The 16,916-nt window shown below is 36.1% G+C and overlaps 3 protein-coding genes across 3 annotated transcripts; all 3 read right to left on the bottom strand.

Moving 5' to 3' along the window:
- Positions 1 to 5,554: 5,554 nt before the first annotated feature.
- LOC136416148 (cytochrome P450 9e2-like) lies at positions 5,555 to 7,649 on the bottom strand. The gene is made up of 7 exons (XM_066401194.1): positions 7,450 to 7,649; positions 7,236 to 7,399; positions 6,839 to 7,004; positions 6,621 to 6,786; positions 6,368 to 6,572; positions 6,059 to 6,307; positions 5,555 to 6,006 (listed from the first exon to the last, which is right to left on the bottom strand). Exons 1-7 carry the CDS (start codon positions 7,647 to 7,649, stop codon positions 5,570 to 5,572), a joined length of 1,587 nt encoding a protein of 528 aa, XP_066257291.1. The 3' UTR covers positions 5,555 to 5,569.
- A 4,229-nt stretch (positions 7,650 to 11,878) lies between these two features.
- Positions 11,879 to 13,266, bottom strand: LOC136416312 (uncharacterized). Its single transcript, XM_066401430.1, has 4 exons — positions 12,619 to 13,266; positions 12,340 to 12,568; positions 12,192 to 12,291; positions 11,879 to 12,139 (listed from the first exon to the last, which is right to left on the bottom strand). The coding sequence occupies exons 1-4, from the start codon at positions 12,866 to 12,868 to the stop codon at positions 11,879 to 11,881; spliced, it is 840 nt and encodes a 279-aa protein (XP_066257527.1). The 5' UTR covers positions 12,869 to 13,266.
- Positions 13,267 to 14,082: 816 nt separating this feature from the next.
- On the bottom strand, positions 14,083 to 16,418 carry LOC136416139 (cytochrome P450 9e2-like). Its single transcript, XM_066401184.1, has 7 exons — positions 16,287 to 16,418; positions 15,899 to 16,135; positions 15,685 to 15,848; positions 15,468 to 15,633; positions 15,252 to 15,417; positions 14,747 to 15,206; positions 14,083 to 14,697 (listed from the first exon to the last, which is right to left on the bottom strand). The coding sequence occupies exons 2-7, from the start codon at positions 16,099 to 16,101 to the stop codon at positions 14,252 to 14,254; spliced, it is 1,605 nt and encodes a 534-aa protein (XP_066257281.1). The 5' UTR covers positions 16,102 to 16,135; positions 16,287 to 16,418; the 3' UTR covers positions 14,083 to 14,251.
- Between the last annotated feature and the right edge of the window lie 498 nt (positions 16,419 to 16,916).

The raw sequence follows: 16,916 nt of genomic DNA, 5'->3' as shown, positions 1-16,916 counted from the left end.
GCGAACGAGTCAATGTAGTTCTGACCAAAAGTGCAGCCATAGTAGACGTACGTAGAGTAGGTTGCAAATATTAGTATTCCATCTCTTAAGCCAATTTGGGGCTAAAAGTTTATTTGATTTATACGAGCATTGCCAAAAATTTATTAATCTCACAGCATTAATGGTACAAAGAGAGATTATGGCCATTACGAGTCCTATAAACATGTAACCAAAAAAAACGTGGTGGTTATGCTCAGTGATCTGAATAGTAAACCTAAAACAATGCCTTTTAAAGGGTTGACATCCTTAAGCTCTAGATTACCATTTTATTTTCAAATGGATCTCTGTGAAGTCTCTAATATGCTCCATTACAATCTTCTCATTGCTGTGTTCGGCTTTAAATGATTCCACTTTGTCAACCAAAAGTAGAGTCTCGACTGTGGCGATAACGATTACGTACAAGTAGTAGAAGAGGATGATTATGGTAGGAATCGCTACGTAGAAAGTGGAAACAACTAGCCACCAAAAAAGTAATTGCTCTAAAATTAAGTCTTTGGGAGGGAATTACTAGAGGCCTTCCCGAGTTTAAGACAAAAAGCACCTTCGGAGATCCAGTGCTTTACGAAGATCATCACCATTTCCAACTCGAAGTCTTTATTTTGATACCAAGTGTAGTTGACGGATATGGCACACGCAACGGGCAGTAAAATACAAATATTGATACATCTTTTGAGGTTTTTAGTCACATTATCAATTTTTTTTCTCGTAACTTCTCCAACGTCGGTGTAATTTGAATTGAGACAGAAGATGTCGACTTTTGTGTGCATAGTCATGTAGAGCTCGCTCGTAATCATGTATAATGTATTTATATTAAAGGCCTTGATAAATCGCACATTTTTTCAGTTTGTTAAATCGGAAACACGTTGTTACTTACGAAGATGCAAAAATAGTAAAATCTTCCATATTTAACGATAGCGTCCATGGTGAAGTTTTGGATTAGTTGATAACTTTGCACTAACAGCAAAGGTAAGGAAAAGACTATTGTGACGAATATAAAGCCTTTTAGGTAGGGATAAATTGTGATACTGACGTGAAGAATTTTCGGCACTAAAATTGTTTTTGTTGCTATAGTTAACTTTCCCTTTTCACTTACCAAAACTGAGTTTGGATATCATTTTTTTCTGAAGCGACAATAAAATATATAATAAATAAATATATATATATATATAAACAGGGTCCTGCAATAGTGCGTCAGGCTTCCTTAGCCTCTACAAGAATAAAGTTAACAATTTTTTTCTTTTGCAGAATTACACAACACATAACGGCGTATTTCCAGAAATTATTTTCTAATGTACAGAGTGACCCCAAAAAGTGTGACGACATACAACTTCGTTATTTTAAATGGAACCCTCCAATTTTTTTGCCATTTTCGGATTTCTCGTTAAATTTTAAAGTCAGTTTATGTGAGGTATACCATCTTTAAAATTTACCGTTTCCGAGTTATTTGTAAAAATTTGAAAAATTTGACAACTGCAAGGTTCCACAGAAATCGGTATTGTGCGCTAACCGCTGTGAATGTCGGAATCAATTTTCTGGAGCTTAAAGAGGACCTATGAAGGTAAGTTTTGACGTATTTTGATTAAAAAAAAATCCTCTACAACCACTGAAATAGGCCTCCGAAGTTGCACGACTTCTAACCTCAACAACTTGCTTATTTAAAATAGAATGCTTCAGTTTTCTCGATGGCGTTGTGTTCAGAATTCAAAAATCTACAACTTTTGTTAACATTGCCCTATGCTTAAAACCAGCCATTTCGAAGTTCTCGAAAATTGCCCCTTTTTGACCTCTAAGTGTTTTGATAGTTATAACTCCTAAGATCTCTAATTTTTCTCTCCCTCCTATCAACTTTTTAAATTCAAAAATAAAAAAACAATTACTATTACTAATGACTACTACTGCTAACTAATTTTACATTCACATTAAATTAAAGTACATAACTTCACAATTATTAGCTTAACAATTTCATCTTAAAAGATATTCAAAATGTTTTCCACCTTGTTCAAGACATTTGTTGATTCTAACATGAAAGGATCTATCCACGTTTTAGAGCACTGCAGGTGTAATTGTGACAAAGGCGTGAATAAACAATAAAAAAAAACAACCATAAACTGCAAATTGTGATAAGCAGACTTCATCAGCTAGAGAAGATCTTAGGAGTTATAACTATCAAAACACTTAGAGGTCAAAAAGGGGCAATTTTCGAGAACTTCGAAATGGCTGGTTTTAAGCATAGGGCAATGTTAACAAAAGTTGTAGATTTTTGAATTCTGAACACAACGCCATCGAGAAAACTGAAGCATTCTATTTTAAATAAGCAAGTTGTTGAGGTTAGAAGTCGTGCAACTTCGGAGGCCTATTTCAGTGGTTGTAGAGGATTTTTTTTTAATCAAAATACGTCAAAACTTACCTTCATAGGTCCTCTTTAAGCTCCAGAAAATTGATTCCGACATTCACAGCGGTTAGCGCACAATACCGATTTCTGTGGAACCTTGCAGTTGTCAAATTTTTCAAATTTTTACAAATAACTCGGAAACGGTAAATTTTAAAGATGGTATACCTCACATAAACTGACTTTAAAATTTAACGAGAAATCCGAAAATGGCAAAAAAATTGGAGGGTTCCATTTAAAATAACGAAGTTGTATGTCGTCACACTTTTTGGGGTCACTCTGTACATTAGAAAATAATTTCTGGAAATACGCCTTTATGTGTTGTGCAATTCTGCAAAAGAAAAAAATAGTTAATTTTATTCTTATAGAGGCTAAGGAAGCCTGACGCACTATTGCAGAACCCTGTATATATATATATATTTATATATATTTTATTTCGACATGTGCAATATTATATTGGTACCGCTGGGATTTTATACTGCGGGACGACCCCTCGGCCGCCTAAGTCCAATCGAGAGTACAAAGTCCTCGTCGATCCTCTAGTGACCACAAGAAAGTTCTTAATACGTTTTGGAAATCGATTAATTCATCAAGCTGTTGATAAATTATTAATATTATTCAAATGGATATCAATACTAAAAAATTAACGAAGTTTGTTAACAATATAGTCGCTTGAAACCTTAATTAATCTTTTGTTTTTCTTCTAAATTTATTTTAAATTACCAATAAATTATATGGCTTTTTGTCGCGTTAGAAAAAAAATGATTTGCAAACTCAATTTTGGTAAGTGAAAAGGGAAAGTTAACTATAGCAACAAAAACAATTTTAGTGCCGAAAATTCTTCACGTCAGTATCACAATTTATCCCTACCTAAAAGGCTTTATATTCGTCACAATAGTCTTTTCCTTACCTTTGCTGTTAGTGCAAAGTTATCAACTAATCCAAAACTTCACCATGGACGCTATCGTTAAATATGGAAGATTTTACTATTTTTGCATCTTCGTAAGTAACAACGTGTTTCCGATTTAACAAACTGAAAAAATGTGCGATTTATCAAGGCCTTTAATATAAATACATTATACATGATTACGAGCGAGCTCTACATGACTATGCACACAAAAGTCGACATCTTCTGTCTCAATTCAAATTACACCGACGTTGGAGAAGTTACGAGAAAAAAAATTGATAATGTGACTAAAAACCTCAAAAGATGTATCAATATTTGTATTTTACTGCCCGTTGCGTGTGCCATATCCGTCAACTACACTTGGTATCAAAATAAAGACTTCGAGTTGGAAATGGTGATGATCTTCGTAAAGCACTGGATCTCCGAAGGTGCTTTTTGTCTTAAACTCGGGAAGGCCTCTAGTAATTCCCTCCCAAAGACTTAATTTTAGAGCAATTACTTTTTTGGTGGCTAGTTGTTTCCACTTTCTACGTAGCGATTCCTACCATAATCATCCTCTTCTACTACTTGTACGTAATCGTTATCGCCACAGTCGAGACTCTACTTTTGGTTGACAAAGTGGAATCATTTAAAGCCGAACACAGCAATGAGAAGATTGTAATGGAGCATATTAGAGACTTCACAGAGATCCATTTGAAAATAAAATGGTAATCTAGAGCTTAAGGATGTCAACCCTTTAAAAGGCATTGTTTTAGGTTTACTATTCAGATCACTGAGCATAACCACCACGTTTTTTTTGGTTACATGTTTATAGGACTCGTAATGGCCATAATCTCTCTTTGTACCATTAATGCTGTGAGATTAATAAATTTTTGGCAATGCTCGTATAAATCAAATAAACTTTTAGCCCCAAATTGGCTTAAGAGATGGAATACTAATATTTGCAACCTACTCTACGTACGTCTACTATGGCTGCACTTTTGGTCAGAACTACATTGACTCGTTCGCGGGCTTGGGTCGTGCCTTATATGACCTGGAATGGTATTCCTGGAGTGCACTTTGCCAGAAAAGTTTCCTGATTCTGTTCGCGAATGTTTTACAGGGGAACGGTCTTAATTTTTTTCTGTTGTTTGACATCAGCAATGAATTGCTTAAGAAGGTTAAGTGAGGTACGTTTTTAGGTTCAAAGAGTAAATACATTTTTTTTAGTTTGTGCGGTTCACCTACAGCATTGCCAACTGCTTTTACACCATAAAAGTCAAGAATTCTTTGAGTTAAGGGCGAACAGATGAGTTAAAATTTGAAAAAGGGGAAGTTTTCCCAAATTCTTACCCTCTTCTCAGATTTGCAAATTATATTGTTCAGTGTGTACAATTTTTCCAAAGGTTTCCTCACATGATTTTGCAGCCGTTTCTTGTGCCACAGCAAGTGTGTTATCGCTTTTTTCTATTTCAAACGGTGTTACCGATTTATCTAAAAGTGATCCTGTGTGATTAGTGAATCACCCTGGGTGTAAGTGATTGATAGAAATTAATAAGTCATTCGGTATGCAGAATGATTGACTAATCTGGTGATTTGTTGGGCAAATAAATAAACAACGTCATCGCATTAAGAAGTGTTCATTTTTTCACGTCTAGCAGTGAAGGCATAAGATTGACGAGAGACGTAGAAATTAGGTAGTTTAATTTAATCTTCCTATTGAGAATGCAGATTGTTAAGGATCCTTAAGGACCTTTTTCTTATACAGGATGTTCCAAATCCGATGTGCCATTATGGCTATCTCTTAAACGGTAAGAGTTACAGAATCGGTTAAATTTAAAAAAATGTGCTAAATTTAATACACTTGTTAGAACTGAAAACAATAATACCAAAAACTGATCTTTAGTTTCCGAGTTATTAGGAAAACATGAATATTTGGTGAAATTTAATTTTCTAAGTCAATTGAAAACTAAAGACTATCACATATTAAACTGCAGGTGATGGATCTGTTCTAGAATCAAGGTATCAAAGGAAATATCTAAAGTAGGAATTCCTTTTTCAATTTATTAAGAGATGAAATATCCGTTTGGCATTTATGTGGAAAAAAAGGAACACATTTTTTTGTACAAATGAAAAACCTTAAAAATGACGAAATATCGACATTTTTCTGGCTTTTATTGATATGACGTTATGTGCTGAAGCAATTTTTATCTGATTAACAACACGTTTGAATTATTTCTATGGGAAATCCCGCGTTACTCCCTTATACGTTTCAATCCCACCCAGTAACCTCCTTCAACTGAAAGATGCATAGTCGTTTTGTCCAACTTCAACGGTATGACGGTTTTCTTAATAGGAACTATTTGGAAATTCAAGAGCAGGTAGTAAAAAAGAGCTTTCGCCTCCAAGATGGCGAATCTGGATCCAATGCAATTCCTCGGTCCAGATCCGAAGGGAATATAGGAATATGGGACGATTTTGTCTTTTTCTTCATCTGAGAACCTTTCTGGATCGAACTTCTCTGGATTGGGGAAATATTTGGGATCTCTGTGCAGGCCAAACATTGGAAGCATAATCATATCACCCACATTTAGAGGAATCGGTTTTTCGTCTGGGTATTTTGGTTCGATTGTGTAGGGTTTGGTGCAAATTCTATCGACCATCACTACTGGAGGCCATTTTCTTAGTATTTCTGGGGAAAATTTGTTATAGAAAAATCGTCAAACTGTTGAGCAAAAGCACACCTGAAAACACTTTGTCCAAATATTTCAATTTTAGTAGTGACTCATATGAGACGATTCCATCGTTCTCTTTATCTGCCTGAAGAATTTCTTGTCTCAGTTTGTCTTGAATGTCTTTGTTCAGGGCCAGCTCGTATGATCCAAAGCAGAGCGCTGTTGAAATAGTGTCGAAACCAGCGAAGAAAAAGAGCAGTGCCTGAGAGGTAATATCGTCGTCTGTTAGCACCTTCAAGTGTTTAAATTTGGACTTGTCTTTAAAAAACGAAGAGAGGTGAAGAGGAATTGTGAAGAAATATTTGTTAGTTCAATTACCGAGGTACGTAGATTCTTTCACCGTGGCGTATCCAGTCTCAGTAACATTCTCCTCCTCCTGGACAACTCCTTTCCTGGTCTCCAGGAGCAGATTGATCATATCGTTCCTGACAATCCCATTTTCCTCCCTTGTATGAATTGTCTCGTGAATGATGCTTCTGAAGTACTGAAGTAGGTTGCGATCGAAGAGACTAACTTTAAAGAACTAAAACTGAATTGCTACAATTTGTCCTTGCCAGGCGCCATTGCTGACCTTGTATACGGGGGGCAGCGCGAAGAGTAAAAACATCTTTAGTGACATCAAAAATCCGGAAATACGGGTGATGCGTTTACCCATGTTGTAGAATTTGTTGTCTGGTTCGTCCATGGAGTTGACCTTTATTCCAAAGGCTGCGGTGGCAATTAAGTCGTTAGTGTATCTATATTATAACAAAAATCACGCACGATAGGGAAGTAATCGATTTTAAGTACTTAGTAAGAATGTCCTTCAATTCCACTTCAAAAATGTCTTCGTCTCGGTCAATAAAGTACTGCACAAAGTTTGAAGCGGCCTCATTGATGGTCCCAAACATGTGTTTCATTTTGCTGCTCGTGAATGTTCCACTCAGGGTGGATCTCATGTCTTTCCATTTCTGACCTAAAATTGAAGTAGAGCTAATTAAAACGTGGATTTATGGAGACGTAAAATATAATTGCCACTCTCAAAAGGGAACTCCGCTACTGGTTTCAGAGGACAATTTACCCAAGGTCGTACCAAACTCGTTTCCGAACGAATTCAAAGGCACAGGGATGCATTGAAGGTTCACAGAAACCTCTAAACCTCCAAACCTCCAGGAAATTCCTGAAAGTCTATTTAATTTCACAGTACCTGTGAGCAAGAACAAGTTTCTTGTCCATATTGGATCAGCCTTCGGATCCATCAACGACCTGTGATCAGTGAAGTGATCAAAATCCTTCACCGTGATCTGTTTAATTAGCTCTGGATCTTTCACAATCAGAGTTGGCACGGTGAATTGGTAAAATCCGACATATCTTAAATTACCAAATATTTTTACAGAAAACTAAAATTCCCTCCTACTTACCTGCATTTCTGGCACAGATTATAGATCGTTAAGGCTATTTCACCGACGCTCATGTATCTGAATATCATTCGCCATTGATCCCCGAAGAAGGGCCATGGGTTGGACTGTTTCACTCCGAGCCTGGTGAAATGGCTCAAAGTGCGAATGTATTTCAGCCATATCCATACGGCCAAAACTACTGCTAGCAGGATCCAGATCATGGTAGTTTAAAGCTAAAATTGCGGAAAAACTCATATTGTTAAATCGAGCAATTATTATTAGTGAGCAAAATTGCGAAACAAAATCCACAAATACAAGATAATGAAAATCGGCATCAAAGGTATCAATAGACGCAAAACCTTCTGGTTTTGGTGCGAAGTAAAAGTTGTCGGTCGTAAGCTAGAACTTGATTTTTGGTGAAGAGCTCGAGGTCACACTTCCGAAGGACACTTTTCTATTCTTCCATTCAATTCACTTTCAATTCACAAATTATCCACCACAACTTACTTACGCTTATCAAAAACTCTACATGCACTGTCTTATGAATCAAGCTACAAAAACGTTTCTGAGGATGTCTGCACGGTGCTTGTTACCTTTACTCGATCAGACCCACGAACCGCATGTGGACAACAAATGATGATGGTGGGAGGATACTAAACAAGATTTCATAATATTAAATCACAGTGACACAAAGCGATATCATTGACCAGAAGTAATACTTGATAGCCAGTTTGTATGCCGAAATCTATGTTATTTAACACTCACCTTTCTGGGAATTTACAATTTGCGAGTTTATGGCAAGAAACTGTAACAGTGAGTGTTAGTTGAAATATCAGTGAGTGCATTATGTACCAAACTTCATATCTGATTTATTAGATAAGAGATAAGAGTGGTCAAATTATCGTCATAGAGAAGTAGATAGTCAATTTTGATCGCAGAAAATTTTTATATTTGATGTAGGAAATTTGTGACTTGATGCTATTACCGAACGTGGATAGTCCGACCAAGGAGCCCTTCAAATCATTCCGATGTACCGATCAATACCATAACTTTTAATTCTAAATTTAATAGTAAAATTGTATAACATTATGTGTGCTTGGGCAGTAATATGAAAAATGCCATGTTATCGTCTTATCCTCATTATTAACATTGCGGTACACTGCGGCACATCATGAGCAGTTTATTTATATGGGAATCCAGCGTGGTTGCCCTATGTGTTCGGTATAAATGGTGAATCTGAGTCCCCTACAATCCCTCAATTCAGATCCACACGTAAAATTTGAGTACCCGACGATTTTGTCTCTATCTTCGTAGTTAAAGCAGAAGCGGTAAGGGAAAACTGATATTAGAGCCACCCAGTATATCCATCCAAATTAGAGGTTTTATTTACCGAACTTCGCGAGTGATTATTATAAAATACTGGACAGATCAGTAGTGCTGCTTCCGACTTAAAGCTGCTCTCAAAGCTGAGGAATTTTTGACGTACTTAAAGGCCCGATATCTCATAAATTGCATCTTCACTTCCATTTAAACCTTTCGTGCTCTCTTGAGGATTTCTTTGTCATCTCCCTTTATTATTTATCTGCTAAAGATGAGTGTCATGAAAATTGTAAAATTATCTCGACTGTACCTGACACTTATGTATTTTGATCGATTTTTAGAATAGGAAATTCTTCGATATCCTTAAACCGCACGGAAGTTACGCAATATTTTGAAATTTTGGAAACTCCGAGGAATTTTGAGGCGATCCGGATTTTTTTTAGAAACAGGCGGGAAATTCTTAAGATATTTAGTTGATATCAGATTTTTCCATCATGCGCTTCTAGATAATTATTGGAAAACTGCTTCCCGAATCTGTGAAAAATTTATTAAAATACACAGAAACATTCCCAAGGTCCACCCAGGCGCTTGTTCGTGAAACACTTATAATATCTGTGGAAAATCTGAGAATTGGACGTCAGGAAAACTGGACGTCAGGAAAGATTAATCTTTTCCTTCAGTATCAAATGAGGGAGGACAATTATTACATATTGGATAATTCTAAGAACTGTAAACGAATTAAAAAAAATCAAAACTGATCTTAAAAGAGATTCTTTGTGCCGTAACTTCATCATCACATTAATCCCTCACATAAAATTCGGTTCCAGAACATCAATCGATTTTCAATTAAAACCGTAATAGCTTTGGTAACAGGACCATCTCCAGGCATTATTATGACCAGCTGACTGCACTTCTGGCAAAAATCGACGTTCCCAAACTGAAATTTTCCTACGAAGAGTGTTTAGAGGAGGTCAAGAGGGGGCAACCAAGTTCGAGGTCAATCACGCGCTCACCTCCTGCAAAGTGGTCTTCGCTGCCGAAAGGGCTCAGAAGGACCAGTTGGCTGAAGAAGTTGACATGTTTGAGAAAATGAAGGACATAATGAGCAATACGGGGGAAAGGCAGAAACCGAAATTGTACAAGTACTTTTTCTCTATGTGGTATTATTTGCTATACAGGGTTCGCCTTTGGGACCTGACGCAATCCTTATATGAAAAATTACAAGTTTAATGTATTTTTGAAATATGTATTTTTGTTTTGTAGAAAAAAACCTAACATTGTAAAATATTTCCAACCTGACATGTTGCAAAAATAATGATCGGGTGCCATTTGAAAAAAATGACTTTTTTGAATTTAAAAATTCTAAATTTCAATAATTTGTTTCTAATATTTTTTATAATTTTTTAATTGTATATAAAAATTTGGTCATTTTCCAGTAATGTATAATAATCGCATACTTTATCAATTTATGTCAAATAGTTTTGTAAACATTACTTATTTTCAACAAATAAATAATTTTCACAAAAAAACTGTCGTGGTCCATTTAAAAAAATGAAGTAATGGTCAGTTTCTGGTATAACCGGAAGTCATATCGGGTCGAAAATATTTGTAAAACGTCAGGTATTCTCCAAAAAACAAAAATTCATCAATTTTCTAATGTTCCATGTACACATTGTGTTAACTCCCAGAGGCAAACCCTGTATTAAAGTACATAGGTTGGTATCCCCTACATAAATAAGTGAATCTGTTTCAAAACCACCGGATAACGCCATTCATTCGACTAAAACCAATAAGAATTGTTAATTGTACTACCGAATTTAGTAGTCAAGAGCATTAGTGAAGTTCGCAGATCTGCGAAGATACGAGTACATCTTTGTGGGTGGGCATTTCCACCCATTTGGGATGTTCTAGTGAAGGTTGGTACATGTTATTACTGTTATAATTAAAATTGCATATGTATTTTCTGCTATAATTTCGCATTAGCACCACGTTATGAAATCCATTATATTTATAGTTTTTAAATTGCGCGATGTGTTGTAATACCTAATCTAAGTTATCTCATACGTTTTAGTTTATTCCTTTTCCGAGGAGAGCTCGGCTGAAAAATGATTTGGCTAGTACTGGTAACCGTATTGGCATTCCTTTTATGGTACCTATGCGTCAGACCCATGAACCAATTCGCGAAAATGGGCGTTAAACAGTACCGGCCACAGCCTTTTTTTGCATTCATAAGACAGTGCTCGTGAAATTGTTGATTAATGCAAAAAGTAAATAAGAGTGCGATTTAACTTGTTCAGAACGCTTCCACGCGTATTATTGAACAGTTAAATATCAAGTTTCAGTCACTAATAATCTGCTGCTTTTACTTCACTGCCAAAATTAATAAATCGTTTTGCTTCGGATGCCACAGCTGGACTCAAACTGAGTATCAAAAATAGGTATAATCCTGGAATAGTATTTATTAATTAAAATTTGAGGCACTACCGTGCTTTTTTATTAAATAAACACTCCGTTTTGGCACTTTGCGAAATAGCGATAATTATTTCTCTCGGTGACACGCTCAGTCATATGGAAATTGTGGCACCATGGAGGGACGGATTTTGACCGAATCTCGCAAAGCCATCCAGGTATTCAAATTTAGGGTCATTGATGGGAATTTCAAAGAAAACGCGATGGGTCGAACCACTTTATTGACAAAAAGTTACACAGTGCGAGCACAACAACATTAAGAATCATCTTAAATTATAGAAGATTTAGAGTTCTCCCGCTTCAACCCTCTGCAACTCGTGGGATCCAAATTTCTAAATGAGCAGTTAAAGGTAACTTAAGGCCGAAAATTATGGTTACAAAGTCGTGTGGAGAAGCCTCTGGAAAAATTGTAGGTGGGTGAGTAACCGAATTTTAAAATCTAAAAAAGAGAAGAATTAGTAGAACGGTTTTTTCGTTTCGACTTCCTTACGCCGATAAATCTCAGTTAGGTTTTTCAGGACGAGTCTAGGCTTTAACCCATTTATTTGCCCATAATTCTACGAATTCTTGACTTTTACAGTGTAAAAGAAGTAAGCAATGCTGTAGGTGCACCGGGCAAACTGAAAGAAATTCAATTACTCTTTGAACCTAAAAACGTACCTCACTTAACCTTCTTAAGCAAATCATTGCTGATATCAAACAATAAAAAGAAATTGAAACGATCTCCCTGTAAAATGTTCGCGAACAAAATCAGGAAATCTTTCTGGCAAAGCGCACTCCAGGAATACCATTCCAGGTCATATAAGGCACGACCCAAGTCCGCGAACGAGTCGATGTAGTCTTGACCAAAGGTACAGCCATAATAGACATATGAGAAGTGGCCTATTAATAATAATATTCCATCTTTAAAACTAAATCTGGCCTAAAAGTTTATTTAATTCACGTGAGTATTCTCAAAAATGTTTGAATCTCACAGAATTGATGAAATATAGAGCACTCGTTGCCGCTATGAGTCCTGTGCAAGTGTAACCAAAAAAAACGAGGTGGTTATGGTCAGTGATCTGGGTAGTAAACCTAAAACAATGCCTTTTAAGGGGTTGACATCCCTAAGCTCTAGATTACCTTTTTATTTTCAAGTGAATCTGTGTGAAGTCTCTAATATGCTCCATTACAATCTTCTCACTGCTGTGTTCAGCTTTAAACGACTCCACTTCTTCGATCAAAAGTAGAGTGTCGATTATGGCAGTAGTTACGATGTACAAGTAGTAGAACAAAATGATTATGGTGGGAACAAACGTCCAGAGAATCGAAACGATTAACAACCAGAAAAGTATTTGCTCCATTATGAAATCTTTGGGGCAAAATCACTAGAGGCCTTCCTAGGTTTAAGACAAAAAGTACCTTCGGAAATCCACTGTTTTACGAATTTCATCACCATTTCCAGCTCGTGGTCTGTATCTCGAAACCAGGTGTAGCAAACTGATCCGAGAGCCACAACGGGCAGGAAAATACAAGTTTTGACACACGTTCGAAGTTTCCTAGCTACGTTATCAATTTTCTTTCTTGTAAGTTCTCCAACTTCGGTGGGAATTGTAAAAAACGAGAATTCGGCGTTTATCGGCATAGCCATGAAGACCTTGTTCGAAATCATGTATATTGTATTTATATTAAAGACCTTGATAAATTACATTTTTCTTAAGATTGTTCAATCAAGAGTGTGTTGTTACTTACGAAAATGCATCCAAAGTAAAATCTCGTGTATTGTATTACCGATTTCAAAGTAAAATTTTGGAGTAGTTGATAAGTTTGGACTATCAGCAAAAGCGAGGAAAAGACTATTGCGACGCCTATAAAGCCTTTTATGTAGCGACAACTTTTAAAGATGAAGTAAATAACTGGAGGTACTAAAACTGCTTTTATAGTTGTAGTTAATTTTCCCTTTTTACTTACCGATATTGTGGTTGGAAATCATTTTCTTCTAAACTGACTGTGGAAAGTGAGGTTTACTAATACTTTTATAGAAATTTAGGAGAAAGACAAATGACTAATTAAGGTTAATTAATGACTTTTGGTGGCAAAATTTGTTAATTATTTAGTGTTGATATCCGTTCGAATTATTTTGAATTATATTAATGGTTCATCACCAAGCTCATATATTAGTAGATTTATAAAGTTTATAAGGTGGCTCATTGTTGTTAACTAATAGCTGTCAATATAAATTAGGAATAATAAAAGTAATAAAATTACATATGTTACGAGTGGGGGGAACTTGTACTTCTAGTGGGACCTGGGTGCCCAAAGGGTCCCGCAGTTGCGAGGATCTCCGAGCCCCAAGATCTACTCGATAATTAAGAGAAAAGAATCCTTCTAAATTATTAAGTGATTATTATGTTAAGTCACTTTTATTGTGTTCTCGTTCTGTCTATTATTTTACAATATTTCTTTACGTCATTTTTTAATCTTGCATTTGTGATAGAAACTAAAGCTTCAGGAGATATTCAAAAGCTCGACTCGAGCGAATTACGAGGTTTCAAGCGGGGAACTCTAATTTTCCTGTTTTCACATTTTTCTTTCAGAATTTCTACACTTTTGCAATATTGAGGAGAGAAGTCTGAATATGCTCCTCACAAACTCCTTAAAAATAACTTCTCCAAATGTTCTTGCCTAAACTTCATTGATTTCTTAGATGTTTGAACCTTAAATAACATTTTTTCGACTTGGAACGTTTCCCGTCTTAAAAAAAGAGGAAATCGTTTAGGATTAAAGCATCCATCAAAGTTCTATTTAAATATGTCCAAAAATAAAAAAATTATAAAATCAGCTCAAAACGAAGAAAATTCCAGATTGGTTCAGATTTCAGAATGGATTGGTAGGACGGTTTAAGTGATGAAGGAGGGGAAGTTGAATTTGAAAGAACATTTACGAGTATGTATTTTTGAGTAAAAATTAAGAGAAAGTTTAATATAGTAGAAGAGAATGTATAAGATAAATCATTTACTCAAATTGCAGACCATCCGATCAAACCAACCGACACTTATTGTACGTCATTTGAAACTCTCTTCAATCCAAACCAAAACCCTCCTTCGGCTAAAGGATTTAGGGATTTAGTGCTCAATTTCAAAGGGATTTTACTGGTCTTTATGGGTACGATTTCAAAATTGAGAATCAAGTGATAGAACATAGCCTTAACTTCCAATAAAGCAAATCTGGAGCCAATACAGTTTCTAGGACCGACTCCGAATGGTGTGTAAGCGTAAGGGGGGATGGATCCTTTGTTTTCGTCTGAAAATCTTTCTGGATCAAATTTCAATGGGTCTGGGTAATAAGCTGGGTCCCTATGGTAGCCTATTGTGGGGAAAAATATAACATCTCCGACTTTTAAATGGACTGGGGATTCATCTGGGGTTAAAGGTTCGATAGTATAGGGTTGGGTGACTACTCTATCAGTTCCTCCTGCTGGAGGCCATTTTCTTAACGTTTCTGGAAAATAATTTTTGAAACACCAAAGATTTGATCCAGGATTACTTACCTGAGACCACCATATCCATATACTTCATTTTTAGCAATGATTCGTACGTTAGTTTCCCATTGTTGGACTCGTGAGTCTCCCTTATTTCCTCCCTAAGTTTATCTTGAACATCTTTATTGACCGCTAGCTCATACGAGCCGAAACAAATGACCGTGGAAATGGAATCGAAACCAGCAAAAAAGAACAGCAGAGCTTGGGCTGTGATGTCGTCATTGGTCAAATTCTTCAATTGTTTGAATTTGCCTAAATGGGCAGATTCTTTTACAGTAGCAAAGCCTGTGTCCAGTATAATCTCCTCTTGAGACTTTACATCTTGTTTGAATCCATTTCTCACTTCCAACAATTGATTGATCATATCAGGCCTTACAATGTTCTTCTCTTCCCTGAATTTGATTGACTGGTTAACGATACTTCTGAAGAACGCCAAAATATCGTCGGAGAAAAATTTGATTTTTAGAATCTGAAATATGAAGGTAATTTAGGAAGTAAGGAAAATGGGAAATACCTTGAACAATTTAGGAATTATCATAGCCCCAAAAAACTTTAAAGTGGTTAATAGTCCGGAAACGTTGGTAGTCTTCTTTCCCATCACATAAAACTCATTTTCTGGGTCAGCCATTGAGTCCACTTTAATGCCAAAAGCTGTGGTTGCAATTACGTCATTTGTATACCTTCGAATGCAAATTTTTGGACATTTATGCATTGTTAACTACAGGATTACCTAGTGAAGGCGTCTTTGAGCTCAATCTCAACCAGATTCTCTTTCTTATCGATGAAGTGATTGACGAAATTCTCAGCTGCTTCGTTCATTAAATGGAACATATTCTTCATTTTACTGCTGGTAAATGAGCCACTCAACGTAGCTCTCATTTCTCTCCATTTTTGACCTACGTGCTCATGTCTTTAATAGTCAATTTATAGTATTTATTATTAATAACCTTTCAAGGCAAATAAATTGCCTGCTACCAAAGGATCGCTTTCTATATCGAAGAAGTTTCTGTGGTCAGTGAAATGGTCAAAGTCTTTAATGCAGATTTGTCTGATTAAATCTGGATCTCTGATGATCAGGAGTGGGGCGATGAATTGATAGACACCACCATATCTATAGGAGACATGGATGAAACACATGAAAAAACGTGATTTGTTCCTTACCTAGAACCTGGAAAATAATTATATATATCTTCTATGAATTCCAGAAAGCTTTGTTGTTGAAAAGTCAACTTCAGTTGGTTTCCAAAAAAGGGCCGAGGCCGGTGCTGTTTGACGCCCATTTTAGTGAAATGGTTCATGGGCCTGACGAATAGGTACCATGAAAGGAATGCCGCCAATACGATTACCAGTACCAGCCAAATCATTTTTGAGCCGAATTCTCCGCGGAAAGGAAATAAACTAAAACGTATGAGATAGCTTAGTTTAGATGTTGCGTCACATGGTGCAATTTAAAAACTATAAATATAATAGATTTCATAACATGGTGTTTATGCGCAGTTGAAAAATAGAATACGTAATTTTAATTATAACAATAGTTAAACGTACCAACCTTCACTAGAAAGCACCAAATGGGTATAAATGCCCACCCACAATGATGTATCCTCGCAGATCTGCGAAGTTCACTGATGTTATTGTAGTACTAAATTCGTTGGTACAATCAACAACTTCTATTGGTTTCAGTTGAGTGGATGACTATCTGACGGTTTTGAAGGAGAATCACTTATTCATGTAGGCGATACCTACTTACTTTAATACAGGGTTTACCTTTGGGAGCTGACACAATGCGTATATGGAGCATTAGAAGTTTAACGAAATTTTCAATTTGCATTTTTGTTTTCTGGAAAAACTTGACATTGTAAAAATATTTTCAACCTGATGTGACTTCCGGTTATACCAGAAACTGACCCTTACTTCATTTTTTTAAATGTAACTGTTCTGCATTTATTGCAATAGCAAAGTATGTTGGTGTTATCATTAACCAATTAAGCAATAGTGACTAATAACTCTGGTGCAGGTGCGCCTGGTTGGGTATATTGGTATGGTAACGTCACATCTCAACGTAAGCAACATAACGTTAAATACGATATGCTGATTATGCTCATTGAGAAAAAAGCTCCGGACAATTTTTTAAGCCGAGTCAATATAAGATCAAGAAGTACGCTGAGAGGGCGATGTAGCC

Source organism: Euwallacea similis, chromosome 22, assembly GCF_039881205.1.
Source record: "Euwallacea similis isolate ESF13 chromosome 22, ESF131.1, whole genome shotgun sequence".
Lineage (NCBI taxonomy): Eukaryota > Metazoa > Arthropoda > Insecta > Coleoptera > Curculionidae > Euwallacea > Euwallacea similis.
The sequence above is the reverse complement of the archived record's forward strand: the minus strand, read 5'-3'. Positions and strand labels throughout refer to the sequence as shown.